This window comes from Oenanthe melanoleuca, chromosome 1, assembly GCF_029582105.1.
Source record: "Oenanthe melanoleuca isolate GR-GAL-2019-014 chromosome 1, OMel1.0, whole genome shotgun sequence".
NCBI classification, from domain to species: Eukaryota; Metazoa; Chordata; class Aves; order Passeriformes; family Muscicapidae; genus Oenanthe; species Oenanthe melanoleuca.
In genome coordinates this window covers 29,527,399-29,544,673 of record NC_079333.1, presented here as the reverse complement: position 1 = coordinate 29,544,673, position 17,275 = coordinate 29,527,399, and the positions used below count along the sequence as shown (strand labels likewise).

At 49.8% G+C, this 17,275-nt stretch overlaps 2 protein-coding genes across 2 annotated transcripts in view; both read right to left on the bottom strand.

Annotated features, from left to right (window-relative positions):
- Positions 1 to 17,275, bottom strand: part of CAPN5 (calpain 5) — a 50,432-nt gene that overhangs the window by 12,568 nt on the left and 20,589 nt on the right. The window contains exons 3-4 of the mRNA XM_056497066.1: positions 8,493 to 8,624; positions 250 to 458 (exon numbers count right to left, since the gene is read on the bottom strand). Of these exons, the coding sequence (XP_056353041.1) occupies positions 250 to 458; positions 8,493 to 8,624 (341 nt within the window). The remainder of the gene's footprint in view (positions 1 to 249; positions 459 to 8,492; positions 8,625 to 17,275) is intronic.
- OMP (olfactory marker protein) lies at positions 3,182 to 5,720 on the bottom strand. The gene has a single exon (XM_056497077.1). It carries the CDS (start codon positions 5,612 to 5,614, stop codon positions 5,135 to 5,137), a length of 480 nt encoding a protein of 159 aa, XP_056353052.1. The 5' UTR covers positions 5,615 to 5,720; the 3' UTR covers positions 3,182 to 5,134.

Here is a 17,275-nt window from a genome sequence, read left to right as displayed (position 1 = left end):
TGCTGTCAAAGGACCAAAGCAAAAGGAACTTGAAATCTCTAGAACAGGTGTTACTAAAAGAAACATTGAAGGCTTTGAGGGTAAATAAGGGCTAGAGAAGGTTTTTATCCCTTAGTGTTTGTCTGTTTGAGTTATGTACCACTCTGCAGGAAAGATGTTTACACTGCTGCAAACCAGCTGGTGAATGAACAGAGAGCAAAAACAGAGTGCCCAGGCCCCACTTTATCCTACAGCTGCCTGGATACTTACTTGGCATAAGCTTTCTCCACCAAGGCACACCAGAACTCATTCTTGGAGTTGGAGTGGCAGTAGATGAGCTGGTTGTGCAGTGTGGGCAGGCGGTCATCGATCACCACGTCCAGCCACTGACCGAAACGCCAGAACTGGAAGTGGAAGATCCCCACGTAGCTCTCGGGTTTCTCAGGGTTCCACTCCTGCTCCTTCCAGTCTGGGATGACCTGCAAAAGAAGAGGCACATATGCCCAAATTATTCCTTTTTTTTCCTGGGACTGACTCTCATCCTGGAACTAATGCAGACAATATCAAAGACTAGGAAGGATATGAGGGGGGTGGACTTGCTTACAGTCTGCTGGGGCCAGATTTTGGACCTGGTTCTGCCAATGCAGACTAGATTAACATGTACTGGAATAGCTTAGACTTCACTGTCCCTTGGAAGCTGGAGTTAAAGACCTTTGTCCTCTTTCCTATAACCCTATCCTGGACATCTGCTGCCATCTACTCCTGTAGACAGCCTACTGGAGCAGATGAGTTTTTTGTCTAACCAGGGATGGTTATTTTTTGGGGTTTTTTTTTTTAGTGTCACTAACGAAGGACACCTTCTTTGATTTTCCCACTTGATTCTGGTGTGACTTGACTGGCCCAAGAGCAAGTGTGGCATTTATCTACCTGGTGCCAACAAACAGGCAGCAGATACTCTGCATGAACCTACTCTGGATGCCCATTCCCTCAAGGTCTCCATTCTTCCCTGTCAAGAACTACCATGCTCTCCCAGGCACAGGGAGGTGATTTCATGAAAGACAGAAAAGAAGGCCTGAGTTGAAAGAAACCCTAGAGCAGCTGAGGGGCCTGAGGAGGCACAGGTTTGCTGTCACTGCCAGCAGGACAGGCACAAGCAAAGGGTAACAACCAAAGTCCATAGCCTGTCAAGGCTGCAGGCACCACCAGCACTGCTTTGGATGGAAAATTCATCCAACAGCCAGGACAGAAGTGAGCACAGCCAGGCACAGATGCTCCATGTAGGGGGATCTGCATCTTGTTTAGAACCAGGACACAGAGGCACAGCAAGGAACTACCCCACTGCAGTTCAGCTTTGCTGAGGGTGGAGGCAATGTGGTTTTACATGGCCAGGGCAGGCTGTGAGGCCATGTGTAGTTACTGCAGTTGATGGCTGACAAATCCTGATTTACACAGCAGCAGAAATGTGACTGACTGTCCCCACCCCTGCTACTTCACTCACCTGCTCCCAAAGGATCATGAGCTCAGTGACAAAAAACCCCAAGGTGCCCATGCAAGCATGCACTGTGTTCCAATACATCAAATAATCACTTTCCTGTAGAGAGCTGAGCGTGTTGGGGTGGGATAGGAGAGGACACAACTACATTGCATGGAAAGAGCCTCTTCAGGAAGTCACAGGACATGGTGAAACCACCTTTACTGTGCTTTGGACCCTTGTACAGCTGACAGAGCTGTGGCTTTTTTTGGTTTTTTGCTTTTGGTTTTTGTTTGGTTTTTTTTTTTGTCTGCTGTCACAAAGCAGAGAGAATTGCCTCTGAAGAGTCTCCTGACTCCTTTAGCTACCAGCAATGATCCAGCCCAGGGCTCTTATTGCTCCTGCAGTGAAATATTAATGATGCTATCAGCCCTGCAAGCTCACAGGCACTCTTGAGTTGTCTGGATCAATAGAAGCAGAGCAGACAAAGCTATGAAAAAGAGCCACATTTGGAGGGTTTGGTGCTTTATAGCAGTGCTAACAACTGTGTCCCAGAGTCCTCTCTGGAGACTGCCAGGAAAGGTCAGCCAGTGCCCATTGATTCCCTCCTGACTGGAGCTCATCCTAATGAATTGTCATAGAGGACCATTGTGATAATCAACTCACTATTAATGTGGGCTTAGAAATGATCCCAGCATTGATGAGAGGCAGCCAGAGCTGGTAGTGACAGCTTCCAGCTGGCTGGGTCTGAGCTTTGCTCCTGCTATCACTGGTGGCAGGACACACAGGTGCCCACCATCCTCCTCCATTTCTTCACTTGGGGACAGCTCTGGGAGCACCCTGCACCACTGAAGGCAGCAAAAATGGTCAGCTCTCATCCAGAGCAGGGTCCAGGAGCAAGGACTGGTTGTATTTCTACACAAGGAGATGAGAGGAGTCTGATCTCCACAGGTGTTCCCTGCTGGAGAGTATGCCATGGACCACCCATGCCAGGATCCCAACAAGTCCTGGACTCAGCATGACACTGGGGCAGTGGAAACCATATTCTTGTCCTTCACCAGCTGTGCTGCTTTTTCCTTAGGGGCTTATAAAACCTGGAGCTGCAACACCATTTAGTGTGACAAATTTACTGTGAAAGGGTTCAGAGACAGGTAAATTGGGAGCTCAGAAATGCCAGGTTCACCTCCCTAAGCTGATTTTTTCAATTTTCTTAAAAGTGGCTAATTAAGAGAAAAGGCACCCGTGACCCTGGAAAAATGTCCCTGATTAGAAGGAGAAATTGCTACATGCCAAGTTCTCCAAGCCCTCTGCTGGGAACTTGCCAGTTCAGCGTAAGGAGAGAGGCACCCAGCTGTGCCAGTCTGCTGAACTCTGGTACAAACTGGGATGAAATTCCCCTGGGAGGTGGGACAGGGTGGTGTATCTGAAAGTCTTCATGGGATGCTGAAACTGTGCAGGGATAGTTTCAGTGACTGGTAAAAAGAGGCTCGTCTTCCCTGCAGCAGAGGGAGATCACACTAGTCCCCTCACCTCCCTCCCCAGCTCTGAAGGAAACAAGGATCCACCTGAGAACCATTTCCCCTTCAATGCCCAGCTTCAACCCCCTCTTGACCACGAAAAACCTGTTCAAATACTCCATGAAGCCTTTTGCACCAAGGAAGAAGAAACTAAATTTTCAGCTTACATTCTACAGGAAGTTAAAAGGGGCTCAAGAACACCAATATTGAGTTGAAATCTGGTGCTTTATTGCATGCAGGATTAGGGCAGCTTCCAAAGGCAGCATGAAGAAGACACAAACAGCCCCAGTCCTTAAGGGGAATCCATTGTCTAGGCTTTTATTTGCTGTAGTACACCAACACCCAGTGAGATATCTGCAGCAAGAACTCTACCCTAGCAACGTAGCAGTGGCATATTGTGAGACTCAGAATGCAAAAGCCCTTTTGGATGTTGCCAGTGGCTCCTGTTACTTGGTCTAAAGCGGTCTGTAGTCAGGAACTCTGCTCTGGGATGCATAAGGAGGGGTGTTCTATGGGAAAGTCTGCTAGGACCCTAGAGGTGTGTTTGGCCAGGCAGGGATGCATCCACTTTTCTCTCTGCTCACAGAGTCCAGCATTTTTTGGAGTCTAAACAAAGACAACAATTCTCTGGCAATGGCCATGGCATGGCTGTAGGATTTAGTGTTTTCTGGGCTTTGGTTTTGGGCAAGACTCAGAGCTCTCACCATCTCTCCAGCCAGTAGCTGATCTTCTGCTTTCTTTCTCCTCTCTGCCTGGCATAACTTGTGCATATCATTTGTACACTGTTGTTGGGCTGGGGAAGGCATAGGGTTCTGGAGATTTTGGAGAAGAGGTTGGGCTCTTTTTGGGGCTGGCCTGCATAAGTCCACAGGCACAAAGTCACCTTGGCCTGGCTTTCCCATCTCTGCTCTCTCCTTACTCACCTTGGGATGATGCCAGGCCACCCCTTGAGGAGTACTCACACACATTTGAGTGCAATCTGAGCAAAGGACCAACTGTAATAGTACTCAGCTCTTTCAAGGGACTTTTCTGTCTGTGTGTCTCAAGAAGCTTCATTGAAGTACTCTCCACTTTTTGATGGAGGAAAAGGAAACATCCAAACTTAGTAGTTTTCTTGCACTCATGGAGCAAACTGGGCATAAAACACTCTCCTGTTCCAATACTTATGAATGTATCACTCCCCTCCACTCCCATGATCACCCAGACACCCTTCCCTGTGCTTTAGAGGGCAGGAGACACTGCTTTTCAGGGACAGAAGCAGCAGGTTCCTGCTCTGTGCCTTACAAAGTGCTCTGCAGCCTCATGGCTCTCCATAGACACTTCAGAGTAAATATTTTCATGTGTGCCCTAAGGACAGAACAAAGCACAAATTAGCTGAGCTGCAGAGGACTCATTGCTAGCCTAGGTTGCTCTGAGCTGCTGCCTCTGCCCACACACACACACAAACCTGCTCCAGCCCATCTTGGACCAACAGATTCCACCCTCCCCCAGCAAGAAATGGTGGCAGTGGTCAGAAAAGGCTGGTCCAACTTCCCCATTAGTCCAGTGGGTTTACAGTCTGCAGAGAACAGCCAGTCCAAGTGTATGTACTTCAGCTTCACAGCCAGGTGGATTCTCCATGGGACTGGTCTTCAGAGACTCCAGGCAGCCACAGCAGCAGCACAAGTCACCAGAGCCTGCAAGCACTCAGCACCTTGCACGGAGAGGAGCTCCACCACAAACAAGCTCTCCCTTTTTAATGCCTAGGATGGGAATTAGATAGCAGGGCTCTCTCCAGGGGTCCCTGCTGTCTTCTGGTATGGCAATCACTTATTTTTCCAGCGGGTTTTGGTGTGCAGTTCCTACAGTGAGAGGACTTAGGGCAGCCTTGTATTTCCAAGCCAGTAAGACCCTGATGAATTCACGAGCATGCAGTCTTATACTCCAGGCAAATGCAGCAGCAAGCTCATGGCTGCCTTCTCCCCAGCATTTAGAGAGAGGGCAGCACATTTGGGGAATACTTCACAGGGCTGAGGGGCTCCAGAAGCACTGAGCTGTTCTCTGCTTTACCACGGTGCTGTCTCTCATTAAAAAGAAAAAAGAAAAAAAAAACCCAGATGTAAAAATGGAACAAAGAACTGAACTGAAAGAAGCACAGCTGGGGCGAGAAGAGCTGAGCAGGAGGGGATCAGACTCTAAAAACAATGGAGCCTTTCAGCTGAGCTGGTTCGAGGCCGCCGGTGAAAGTGAGGAGAAAATACATCACCTTGCGGATCCGGGCTAATTCCGCTATCCTCTCCCCAAACTCCTGGGCGTCTGCCTCATTGCTCTCCACCTCCTCGGCCCCCACTCTCCTCCAGAAGATGCCCGCGGGCTCCAGCAGCTGCCTGCGCATCAGGTGGGTGAGGTCGGGGGTCCAGTGCTGGCAGGTGCCGGTCACCGTCACCCTGCCGGGCGCGGCCAGCCGCAGGCGCCAGCGCAGGAAGCGCAGCCGGTGCTGCTGGCTGAACTCCACCCTGTAGATGTGCTCGTTGGGGCGCAGCAGCCTCTCCCCGTCCTGGGGCCGCCCGTCCCTCTGCTGCAGGCTCTGGCAGCGCAGCCGCATGCGCCGCGTCAGCTGCTCGTCGCGGCTGAAGGGCAGCTCCAGCAGCCCGGCCTCGGCCGCCATCGCCCGCCTGCTGCTCGGCAGAGTGCCTCTCAGGCGGCAGCAGGGCAGTCAGAGTTCCCTGGAGCTGTGTCCCTTCTCCACAGGCCCAGCAGCGCTAGGCAACCCGGGCCAGTGACGCAGGGCAGCTCTGGGGCTCCCCCTGAGCGCCCTCCCGGCTCATCTGCACGTTCACAGCTGCTGGTGCACGGCAGTCTATAGGGAAGGCATGTCTGATGGCAACCTCCCTGGCAACCTCCCTCACAACCACGGCTCAGCATCCCCAAACAAAGCCAGGGATGCCACCAGGCAGGGATGAGCGGCAGTGGCTTCCTCTGAGTGCACGTTCAGGCTGGAATGAGACTCTGAAAGAGTCTGGTCCAACCTACTGCTCAAAGCAGGACTTACTTCAGGGTTAAATCGTGTTTCTCTGGGCTTCATCCAGTCCATCTTTGAGTATCTCCATGGACAGAGGTCCCACAGCCTCTCTGGGTCCTGTTCCAGAGTCTGACTGAGCTCATGGTGAGGATAAGCTGCAGCTTGTGCTGCTGTCCCTTGTCCTCTGACTGCATCCCTGAAAGAGCCTGGCTCCATCTTGTCCACACTCCCCTATCCAGGCTGGATGGGGCTCTGAGGAACAAGGTCCCATGGCAGGTGTTTCTGCCCATGGCAGGAGGGATTGAACTAGATGACCTTTAAAGGTTCCTGCCAAGCCAAACCAAACCAAACCAAACCAAACCAAACCAAACCAAACCAAACCATTCTATGATTCTACAGTTAAGTAGCTGCACACAGCAATAAGCTCCCCTCTTACCTGCTCTCCTCCTGGATGCACAAGCTCACTTTCCTCCTGACTATTTTGGGGGCCTCCATCAGGCTGTGCCATCCAGAAAAGGACATGAGGGTCCCAAGAGACAAATGACTCTAAGTCAACAAACACCAAACTAACATGACCATTGTGCCCTTTTCTGGAAGGCACAGCTGGCAGGAGTTAGACACCACGCTGCTCCTGCAGCAGCAAGTCAGCACCAGCATCCTGGCATGGTTCTGCACCCAATTTTAATCTCTCAATTACTTTCATAAAAGCTAGACACATCTGAAGGGTCACAGAGAGGATGTTACAGAGCAAGATCACACCTAGAGACACACACGGTCATCCAAGACTCAGGAATTTAGAAAACAGTTCTCAACTAATGCATCAGCATCTTTCAGCTCTTGCCAGACCACAAATAGAGACATTTTGGTGTCCAGCAATGTTATCCCAATTGTAACCACACTTAGGACCAAGGGGCCCATTATTTCTGTCTCTGAGATCTCCAGCAAATAAGAAATTCTTTACTGTGAGTGCAGTGAGACACTGACACAAGCTGCTCAGAGAATTGGTGGATGCCCCATCCCTGGAAGTGTTCAAGGTCAGGTTGGATGGGGCTTTGAGCAATCTTGGAAGTGGAAGAGGTCCCTGCCTATGGCAGGAGAACTGGAACTAGATGGTCATTAGGGTCCCTTCCAACCTATACAATCCTATAAATCAAACCCTTCTGAAAGAAAAGAGGGGGGCAGGTAAAAAAAAAAAAAAAAAAAAAAAAAAGCCTCTGAGAGTTCAAGCAATGGAAAATGAGAAGTCACAAACAACCACAGCAAAATTACCAAGGGAGGAAAAGCAATGCCCAGCATTCATGAAATAATGAAGTGTCCAAAGGGACCCAGCCTCTGTTTGGTTGGCATTTCCCAGGGCAGAGCTGGAAGTGAATGGTGAGGAAGGATGACAACTTTCCCACTCCCCCTTGGGGGATGTTGATGGTGAGGAACAAGCTAAACAACCCTGTGCATCACCCTTGTAATGAGAGCCACAGCAGCCACCACAGCCACCATGGCAGGAAGCCTTATTGCTTATCTAGAAGGCAACAACAGCTATCCTGCTACCACATAAAGAGAAACCTTGATTTTAACAGAAAGTGGGGATGCTGCAAGAAATCCCTGAGCTTGGTGCTCATGCTCCCCACAGGAAGCAGGGACTGGAAGAACCACAGCACACAGAGCTGATGAAAAAAGGTGTGGGGTGGAGGAAACTGGCTGTAGGAGGCTGTGGGTGAAGCAGGTGGTGCTGCCTGCACACACACTGGCTGCCTTTTACAGGGAAGTCTGGGAAAAGTTGCTCACAACTTGCTGGTCTTGCCCTATGAGAACACACACCTGCACCAGAGTCTGAAGTCCCCCTCCCCTGCCTTGGCTTTCACAGGGCTGAGGCCATGGTGGGGATGGGCACAGACTGTCCAAAGATGTGGCACTTCTCCCTGCACCTCTCTGCTTGCTCCCCAGGTTGCTCTGGAGCTGCTCCTTGGTGGCTTTCTGGCCCACAGTACATTCCCTCTGCACCCCACATCTGAAGGAACACTGCTACACGGTGCCATACAGCCACGGGACATGCCAGGGATGGATGCTCTGGGCAAGCTGTGGCTTGGGAGAGATGCTAACACCCTGGAATCAACCCAGCTGGCCCAGCATGAGGTGTGTCATTGCCAAGGTGGGAACTCAGTAAACAGCCAAAGAGAGGGGCACCAAGGGAACGAGGGAAACGGGGCCTGATGCTGCAGCTGAGCATCCTGAATTTTGGTCTTCTTGTTAATTTTCAGATCATTTTGGAATTTGAAGGGTCAAATTTGGGATCTGAAAAACAGAGTGGGATTTGATCCGCTTGGTTAAGGAGAAACTGGCCAAGGGTTTGGCTGGAGTGTGGTGACTGCAGTCATGATGACTAATGCCCTTTGCAAGTCAGTCTTCTAAGGGAGATTTTTGCACATTACCAGCTTTTCAGGATGTGAGGCATCCCTGAGAACCAGTTTTTGACCTGGACAAGCACAGGGCACAGCCAGGGTGTTGACAGGCATGGGGAACCACTTACCTTCTGCCACAGAGACTCCCGGGATGCCAGGGAAGAGCAGGCAGCCACGAACCAGCAGTTCCCCACCTGGCCCTGGTGCAAGTCATGGGAGCTGATCCCATCCACAAAGAGACGTGGATCATTGCAGATCTCCTGTGGGACAGGAGGAAAACAGACAGTGAGCAGACAGGGAAATCAGGAGCAGGGCTTCTTGGCAAAGGGAACTCACTTCCTCTGCTCCTCAGGCTCCATATAAACCTGACCTGCAGCTTTCTGCTGGCCTTGCTCACCAGGCTGGTGGCACAAGAACCCTGTCCTGCCTTCTTCACAAGAACCACTCCCTATTCTGTCCCAGACCAGTGCAGCTTTGTTATAATCACCCCAGTCAATAACAGTACAGTTTCCCACCATTACAGACCTCCTAAGTCTCTTTCAGATGCCTCTACTCCATGACTGTTTTACAAAGGGTGAGGAATCTGCTCTTCCAGATTCTAGCACAGCAGATTAAAAAAAACAATTGGTGAGCCCAAAGCTTTGTAGCTGGGCCAGAAGGATGAAATACTCATTCTGCCACCAAAACCAGGATGGTGGATTGTGCATAGACACCACAAATGGAGAAACTTGGGTAGGAGACAGCTGGGAGGTGAGCTCATCCCTCCAACCATGCACCAAGACCATCAGCTTTTCTCTGCCTGGCTCCTGGCAGGCTGCCCTCCCTGCTTTCCACTCCCACTTAGAGCCTGGCCAAGAAAGCACTTAAATAACAGAGGTGTTGGGCAAGGTTCAGGTGACACGCTGCTTTTGTAAAAATGTATTTTCTCCTGCTCAGTCTGGTTTGTAAGTTCACATCCAGCTGGAGGCTGGGAGCAGATGGGGCAGACAAAGAGCTGAAAGAACCTTTCCCCCTTTGTTATTACATTTAATTTGAAGAGGAAAAAGGAAAAGCAGATTATCCTTCTTCCCCCACACCTCCCAGTTTTTCAGGCTGGTTTTACCCAGAATAATATATCTTCTCCTGACTTTGCATGTGAGGACTTGTGTTACCTCTACCCACAGATTCATGGAAGGGTTTGGGTTGGAAAGGACCCTAATGCTGGTGCTGCAGGATGTTGGGATGAGCACTAGGGGGAGGCAAGCTGACACCAGCAAAGCTCCTGTGCCTCAGCATCACTGAGAGTGCACAGGGATGCGAGAGGAGCAGCTCCTGCTCCAGAGGAAGCACCCAGCAGTGGGATGTGCCTGCAGAGGGGCTCTGTGAGATCAGCTCCTTGTGATGCTGATCTGGGGACCAGAGGCACCTTCTTTGTCCCATCTGAGCACCACAGCTGCCCCTCCTGCCCTTGGGGGGTCTGCAGATTGCAATAAAGGAGTTGCTTGATATTACACAGACAGGTGAGAATGAGAACGTGAAATCATGAGAAGCACAGAGCCACAAAATGGTTTGGGTTGGAGGGGATCTTCTAAAGGCCATCTAGTCCAAGCCCCTGCAATAAGTGGGGACATCATCAAGGATCAGGTTTCTCAAAACCCATTCCAACCTGACCTTGAGTGTTTCTTGGGGCTGAGACATCCATCACCTCTCTGGGCAAGCTGTGCCAGTGTCTGACCATGCTCATTGTAAAAACTTCTTCCTTATAGGTAGTCTAAAATCAACTCTCCTTCAGTTGAAAACCACTACTCCTTGTCCTATCACAATAGCCCTGCTAAAATGTGTGTCCCCATCTTTCTTATAAACCCTTTTCAATACTGAGAACTCAAGCCCAGGGACTGAGCCTAGTCCCAGTGGACTCTCAGTGATCCTAAGCACAGAATCACCAAATCAACGTGGTTATAAGGAATTTTGGGATATCATCCAGTCCACAACCCCTAATCAAATCAGGATCAGCTAGAGCAGGCTGCTCAGGACTGTGTTCTGTCAGGTTTTGAATAGCTCCAGGAATGGAGACTTGCAACCTCCCTGGGAAGGCTGTGCCACTTTCTGGACCACTCTCACAGTATAAAGTGGAATTTCCTGATTTTCAGTTTGCACACCCTGTCTCTTGTACTGTGCCTGGGCCCCACTGGAAAGTCTGGCTCTGTCTCCTTCACTCCTAGCTATCCAGTATTTATTGACGTTGTTAAGATTCCCCTGAGCCTTCTCTTCTCCAGAGTGAAGAATCACAGAATCATTAAGAAGACCTCTAAGATCATGGAATGCAGCCATTAACCCAGCACTGCCAAGTCCACCACTAAACCAGGTTTCTCAGCACCACATCTGTACCTTCCTTGAACATTTCTAGGGATGGTGATTCCACTGTTGCCCTGGGCAGTCTGTTCCAATGCTTGAGCACCCTTTCACTGAAGAAATTTTTATTAATATTCAATCCCTGTAAAGGGGAAGGCAGGACTGCCTCCTTGTTCTAATGCTGTGGAACTGATTCTATCAGGATGAGTCTCATCCATGGTTCAGTCTCCCCAGCAAAACCCCCTGGGAAGGTTTGCCATATTCCTTAGACTGGAGCAATATTAAATTACTTGGATTCTTCAGTCCCTATTGAAGCTGCTGAATTTTCACTCATAAGTTTTGTACCTGGTCTAGACTGTGTGGCCCCAATCCACTGGGATGACATTCCCTGTATTCTCTGGCTGCACAGAGTGGGAGCCAAGGACCAATGCCCCAGGATGGCATGGAGCACACTGCATCCCCTGGTGTGGGATGCAGTGCCATGGAGCACCATGCCTGTGCAGAGGTGGCTGATGAACAAGACACCAGTGGGAACTAGGTCAAAAAGCCAAAAAAAGCTTTGGAACATTTTAGTGTTCCTTTTCCTGTGAAAAGTGCTGGAAGTGATAAGGAGCTTGTTCTGCAGCCAGATGGAATTACAGGGCCGGGGATTTGCAAAGGGAGGAGAGAAGCAGAGATTCCCTGATCAGAGAAGGTCATGACATTGGTTTCCTCCCCTCCCTGCCATGCAACAGACAGAATCCAGGTGAACATTTATGCAGGCAGCAAACACCAGGTCACCCTCCCAGCACCACAACCCTGATAGAGGAGGGCAGCACACCAACATCTACACCCACACACATCCCAGGGCTTCTGGGTTCAGGCTTCAGCCACCACAGAGCCAGCTCAAACTGCCTCTTGCAGTTTCAGCAGACAGGAAATCCATCCTGTCCTTCATTTATCACAGCCTGATCCTGGGTCCTGGTTGCTCCTGGTCTGGACACAGATAGAGAACTGGAAGGAACAGGGAGGGGAAGCCAAAAGCTTTGGCTGCAGGGAATCTATGACTTTAATGGATGGTTCTTAACTCCACCTTGGCCCAGGGAGTCACCCATGTCTCTTTAACCCCAAGGAGAACCTGTTTTGGAGGATCCCAAGAATCACAGAATCACTGAGGCTGGAAAAGCCCTTAAGACCACCAAGTCCAACCATGCTGACCAATACATCATGTTCCCAAGTGCCACACCCACATGAATTCTTCTGGAGGTGGTTATTCCAAGGATCCTAAGCACCATCAGAGATCATCTGCCTTCCCTAAAATTGTCAGCTGAAATGCCTGCTGAGCTCCAGGAAACAATACACAGTTTAGAGAAAGCCTGTCTGGATGGTTCCATGGAAAGATTCAGACTGATAACACAGAGAGGGCCAAAGTAGTGATTCAAAGTTCTGGTGATTCATATCCTCCCTCCTCCAATGGATGTGGGACAGAGGTGGAGATCAGAGCAGAGCAGGTCATTGAGGGGCTGATTGCAGAGGTCTGGCTTATGACAGCTCAGATTGGGACAGTTTGCTCCCTCTGCCTTTGGGTTTTTGAAGCTCATTAAGAAAAAAAACAAGCAAAAAAAACCACAAACAAAAACATCAGAGCAATTATCTTGTACTTTTTGCTTCCCCTCCTCTCTCCCTTTTCCCAAAACACACACAATTTTCTTCCAAATGCATTTATAGCAGAAAGTATCTTCCTCACCTTCTCCAGCCAGTCCAATTCCACCCAGGGTTATAAGCAGAAAATCACTTTCTAATTGGCTTTATAATTGGTGATTGTTTTACCATAAATGTTTTCTGGTGAAGGTTTCTGAGATTCAGATTCACTGAGGATCTGGATCACGTCAAACCAGATGTGGGGAGGGAAAAAGCTACAGCAGGAGGAGGAATAACCACAGGAGATACAACATCTGCTGCATGCCAGGACCATTTTTTGCTAACAAGATTTTGTAAGGAACAGACCAGTCTAATTTCACTGCAGAGCCTGGCTGTTTCAGAACAATGCCTTCACTCAGACTTGCAGAATCAGCAAAATAATCTATTAGCATGGCTGCACTCCCTCCCTCCCTTCTGGGCAACTGGGAACTGAAAGGATCCTGTCTTAAATGTCACTCACACAGACAAGAGAGCAAGAGGCACCCAGGCATGGCAAGTGACAGTGACACAGCAGGCACAAAGGTCCCTGTGCTGCCCTGCTGCAGGCTCCTGCCACTGGGATGTGATTTTGCAAAAAGGGGAATTAATAAAATTTCCACAGAGGTGACAGAGGAAAGGGAAATGGGGTGAGTTTAGAATACCAGGGGTCTATGCTTTCAGATGGATTAATATGGGACCATAGAACCATGGAGTGGTTTGGGTTGGAAGGCACCTTAAAGATTATCTCTCTCCACCCCCTTGCCATGGGCAGGGACACCTTCCACTAGACCAGGTTGCTCAAACCCATCCAACCTGGCTTGAACACTTTCAGAAGTGCAGCAGCCACAGCTTCCTGGGCAGCCTGTGCCAGTGCCTCATCACCTCTGCTATAAAAAATTGTGTTGCTATATATACTTTTAATCTATCATTTTTCAGTTTAAAACCATTATCCCTTGTCTTGTCAATACAGGCTCTACTAAAAAGTATACACTTGATAGATCAGCTTCATGCACATGGAAGGGCAGCCTTGGCTGGGAGTATCTGCACCCTACAGAACTGTCTGTGGGGGTTTGTATTGCCTCAGTCAGGCATCCCTAATGCTAATCCACTCACAGTATCTCAGTGTGTACACATTTGTGTTGCTATCAGCTCTCACACCATGCACAGGGCACTGGACACTCCACCCACAGCAAACAGCACTTGCTTGTGAAGGGAGGCATCCAAAAACACAGACTCCCCACAAACTCCTTGACTCTGTGTGTGTACCACAGCACCATGCAATGGCATTTGTTCTGGCACCAGGAGGAGTGGGGGCAGTGTTTGTTCTGGCAGCAGGAGGAGCAGGGACAGAGGCAAACAAGATCTAAAGGTCAATTTGCAGGACCCTGGCAGGTCCTTCTGCAGTTTTATCTTCCGGGTATCCAAAGTACAAAGGCACCTAAAAAAGGATAAAGCAATGAGAGGTGGAGAGACACAAGAGGCTGTGAGAGTTCTGCACTTCCCCAGGAGCAGATGGAGAGGGGTTGGAAGGAGAATGGCACAAGCACAGAGACCCCAGACCTGTCATTCCTCCCACATGCCCTTTCCAGGGATGCACATTACTCCACCCAGGACTTCTTCAGTCTCTGCCCAGCCAAGACTGAGGCAGGGGCTGGCACAGCCTGGCTTTTGGCATCAGCACACATCCAGACACAGCCCTCCCCAGGCCATCTCTCCCACAGCAAGTGCTTCTGCCTGGTGGCAAAACCATGAAGAAAAAAAATCCTCCCTGGATACCAAAAGCCCTGAGGTCTGCAGAAGTCACTGCCAAGGCAGGAAAGTCTTCACATGGCTCACTGACACACTGGGGGATGGGATGCTCAGAGGAGTGAGGTGATGTGCCACAGGTCACCCCATCAAGAGGCAGAAGGGTTCCAGACCCCTACAGCTGCACACAACCACAGCCATGAGATGTGGAGAGGGCACTGGGCAAATGCAGCTCTCAGAGATGGCTCCACCTGGGTCTCCTTCCCTAAGTCCTGCTCCATGTAGGCATGGGCTCTAGGGAGCTACACCAGAGAGGGGGAGCAGGAGGTAAAAACAAGCTGCCAAGGCTGTTCAACACCCTCTGACAGACAGACCTGTCTGACTCAGCACAGTGCTGCTGGCCACCTTCACCCCAGCTCCCCCATCCTCCATCTCATCCCAGTCCTGAGCTCTCCTACAGATCTCCTTTGACCAGCTTCCCTTGGGAAGGACTTGCAGGGTGAACCAACCCTGGTTTGGCAGCACTGTGAGCTCAAAACACACCCACACTCCAAAGCCTGTCCTCTCACATGGGAGGAACTGCTTTGGCTTGAAACTGTAAGCATCAAGCCCCAGACCTGGAGGTCATGCAGGAACAAGTGAGGGGCCACAAACCACAGGCAGGAGCCCTGAGGATGCTCCACATCTTGCACCACTTTTGAGCCATCAGTCCCCACCCTGGAGGATGCAGAGCTGGGGCCATGCTGGAATGCTGGAATTCCATGCTGGAAAGGGAGAAGCCTATCCAAGTAAGTCCTGCTGTGAAAAACTACAGTATTTCAGGAGGAATGGTCCAAATCCAGCCATTCATCACAGAGCTAATATGAAATCCTGGAGCAAGCTGATGTGGCCACAAGCTGCACTGCCTCTGCCTCCAAGCAACACAGTTCAGCAGCTGCCCTGTCTGAATCCCAAATCCTGTGTCCCACTGAAAGCCAATCCTCTAAAACAGGATTTAGAAATCTAAATTGTGCAGGGTTTATTTGTTGGTTTTGTTTGTTTGTTTTTAATTAACCTAAGAGTCAAGTTATTGATGGGAAAAGAAGCACTGGAAGCTGCAAATACAAACTACCTCCACACTCCATTGTGCATATCTCAGACCAAAATCTCCAAACTGTTTCCCTGTGGGGACACCTCCCACACCCCCTTGAGCCATACTCTCTCCATTTCCTTGTCCCAGGGCAAGGAAATACCCTTTGGTTTGTGATTGTGTCCCATTCATAGCACCTCCATTCAAAACCAGGACTTGACCTCACCACAATCTAAATTAATCCCTGACTATGCAATGATGATGAAAAATGAGGTTATCCTGAGTTTAAGCCATTTAAAGGAACTACTTTTGGCCCACGCCTATTCTGGTTATTCATACACTCTGGGTGTAGCTTTGCAAACAGAATCCTGTTTTATGAGAAAGCCACCCTCTAGATCTGCTAACTGGGAGAAGGGACATTAGTTCTTATGTCAGTGGCATTTGCATCAGACCACAGTCAAAATTTAACCATCCATGACCACTCTCTGCTAAGATGGTTTGTTCATCCTTTTCCCTCTTGGATGGGGACTGGGCAGAATGCATCACTGAGCAGTGGTTTCTTCCCAAAGATCCAGAAGTAACAAAGAAGCATTGTTTTATATTTCCACTCATACACACTCACTCACAAATTCCACATTTTATCTTCCTTCTGCAAGAGGCAGCACCATGCCTGATCAAGTCTTTTCAAGGGCTTCAGTGAAAGACACTTGCTCCAGCAGGGGAGCCTGCCCTTGACACAAGCAAATCACCCCAAAATCCCATCCTCTCTGAGGGCTCAAAGATTAGAGCCCACAGGCAGTGCAGAAACTCCCCAGCTGCACCCAGATTAAAAGCCTTGGCTGATTCAGAGCATGCATCCAGCTCTGGGACCCTCACCATAAGGAGGGCATGGACCCTGCTTGCTGGAGCAAGTCCAGGGGAGACCACAAAGATGCTCTGAAGCAGCTCTGCTATGAAGACAGGCTGAGAGAGTTGGGGTTGTGCAGTCTGTAGACAAGAAGGATCCAAGGAGACCTTAGAGCTCCTTCCAGTGCCTAAAGCAGCTCCAAGAGAGCTGGAGAGGAACTTTTGACAAGCATATGAAATAACAGGACAAGAAGGAATGACTGAATGGCTTTAAACTGAATAAAATCAGGTTTAAGTAAGATAACAGAAAGAAATTATTTCCTGTGAAGGTGGCAGAGTTTTCCCAGACAAGCTGTGGATGCTCCATCCCCAGGACAGGCTGGATAGGGCTTTAAATGGTGAGGAACACATTCAGTGCAGGTATCTTGGTGAGCAGCTGCAGTTTGATCTTGGGGAGAGGGAGCCCAAGTTTGAGACAAGAGGCTGAGAACTGCTGACCAAAGAACAAAGGGCACCTGTGACTGGGCACTGAGACTCTCCAGGCTTTCCCATGCTGGGACTGTGAGAGGATAAAAAACCAAGGCTTCCCTTGTTTGGAGTCCTTCCTCAGAGGCTCAAGCCATTTTTCTGCCACTGCACCAAGATGAAATAATTGTAATGATCCAGATGTCTGAGACTCTGTTATGGGAAAGCTGGGGTCATGGAAAGGTGGTCTGACTGTGAGAGCAGGGAGACAAGTGGGGCACACAGTGTCTGCCTGCTACAAGGGGGTTTTGGTCCCAGCTCAGGTGGTGGGAATGTGACTGCCAGAGTGGCTCCTGGATGGCTGGGCAGGGAAGTTTCCCTAACACTGAGCAACCAGATCCAGTGGAAGGTGCCTCTCCCATGGCAGGGAGGCTGGAACTAGGTTATCTGGAAACCAAACCACTCTGTGGTTCTATGATAAGCAGCTCTGTAATTGCTCCACAGGGTGAATGTGCCCCTCCAGGACCCCAGAGGCCAGTCTGGGAGGATTTGCACATTCCCTCCCATGGAGATCAGAGGCAGAGGATGCCCAGGACTCCTTTCTGTGACACCCTCTGCTATTGTTCTGCTCCTCCTCATTACCAACACAGTAATTTCTTGTCACCAACAGCAGCTGCACTAAGCAGCACGCAATGAATCTAATTCAGGGATTTTACTGTCACTTTTGCTTTTAAGGCCATGTCCTTCTGATGCTGAGGACAGAGCAGACTGGCTGGAAATTTCTTATCAGAGGCT

Bases quoted from the DNA above. Each gene is read 5' to 3' on its own strand.
- OMP (XM_056497077.1), bottom strand. From the start codon at position 5,614: ATGGCGGCCGAGGCCGGGCTGCTGGAGCTGCCCTTCAGCCGCGACGAG.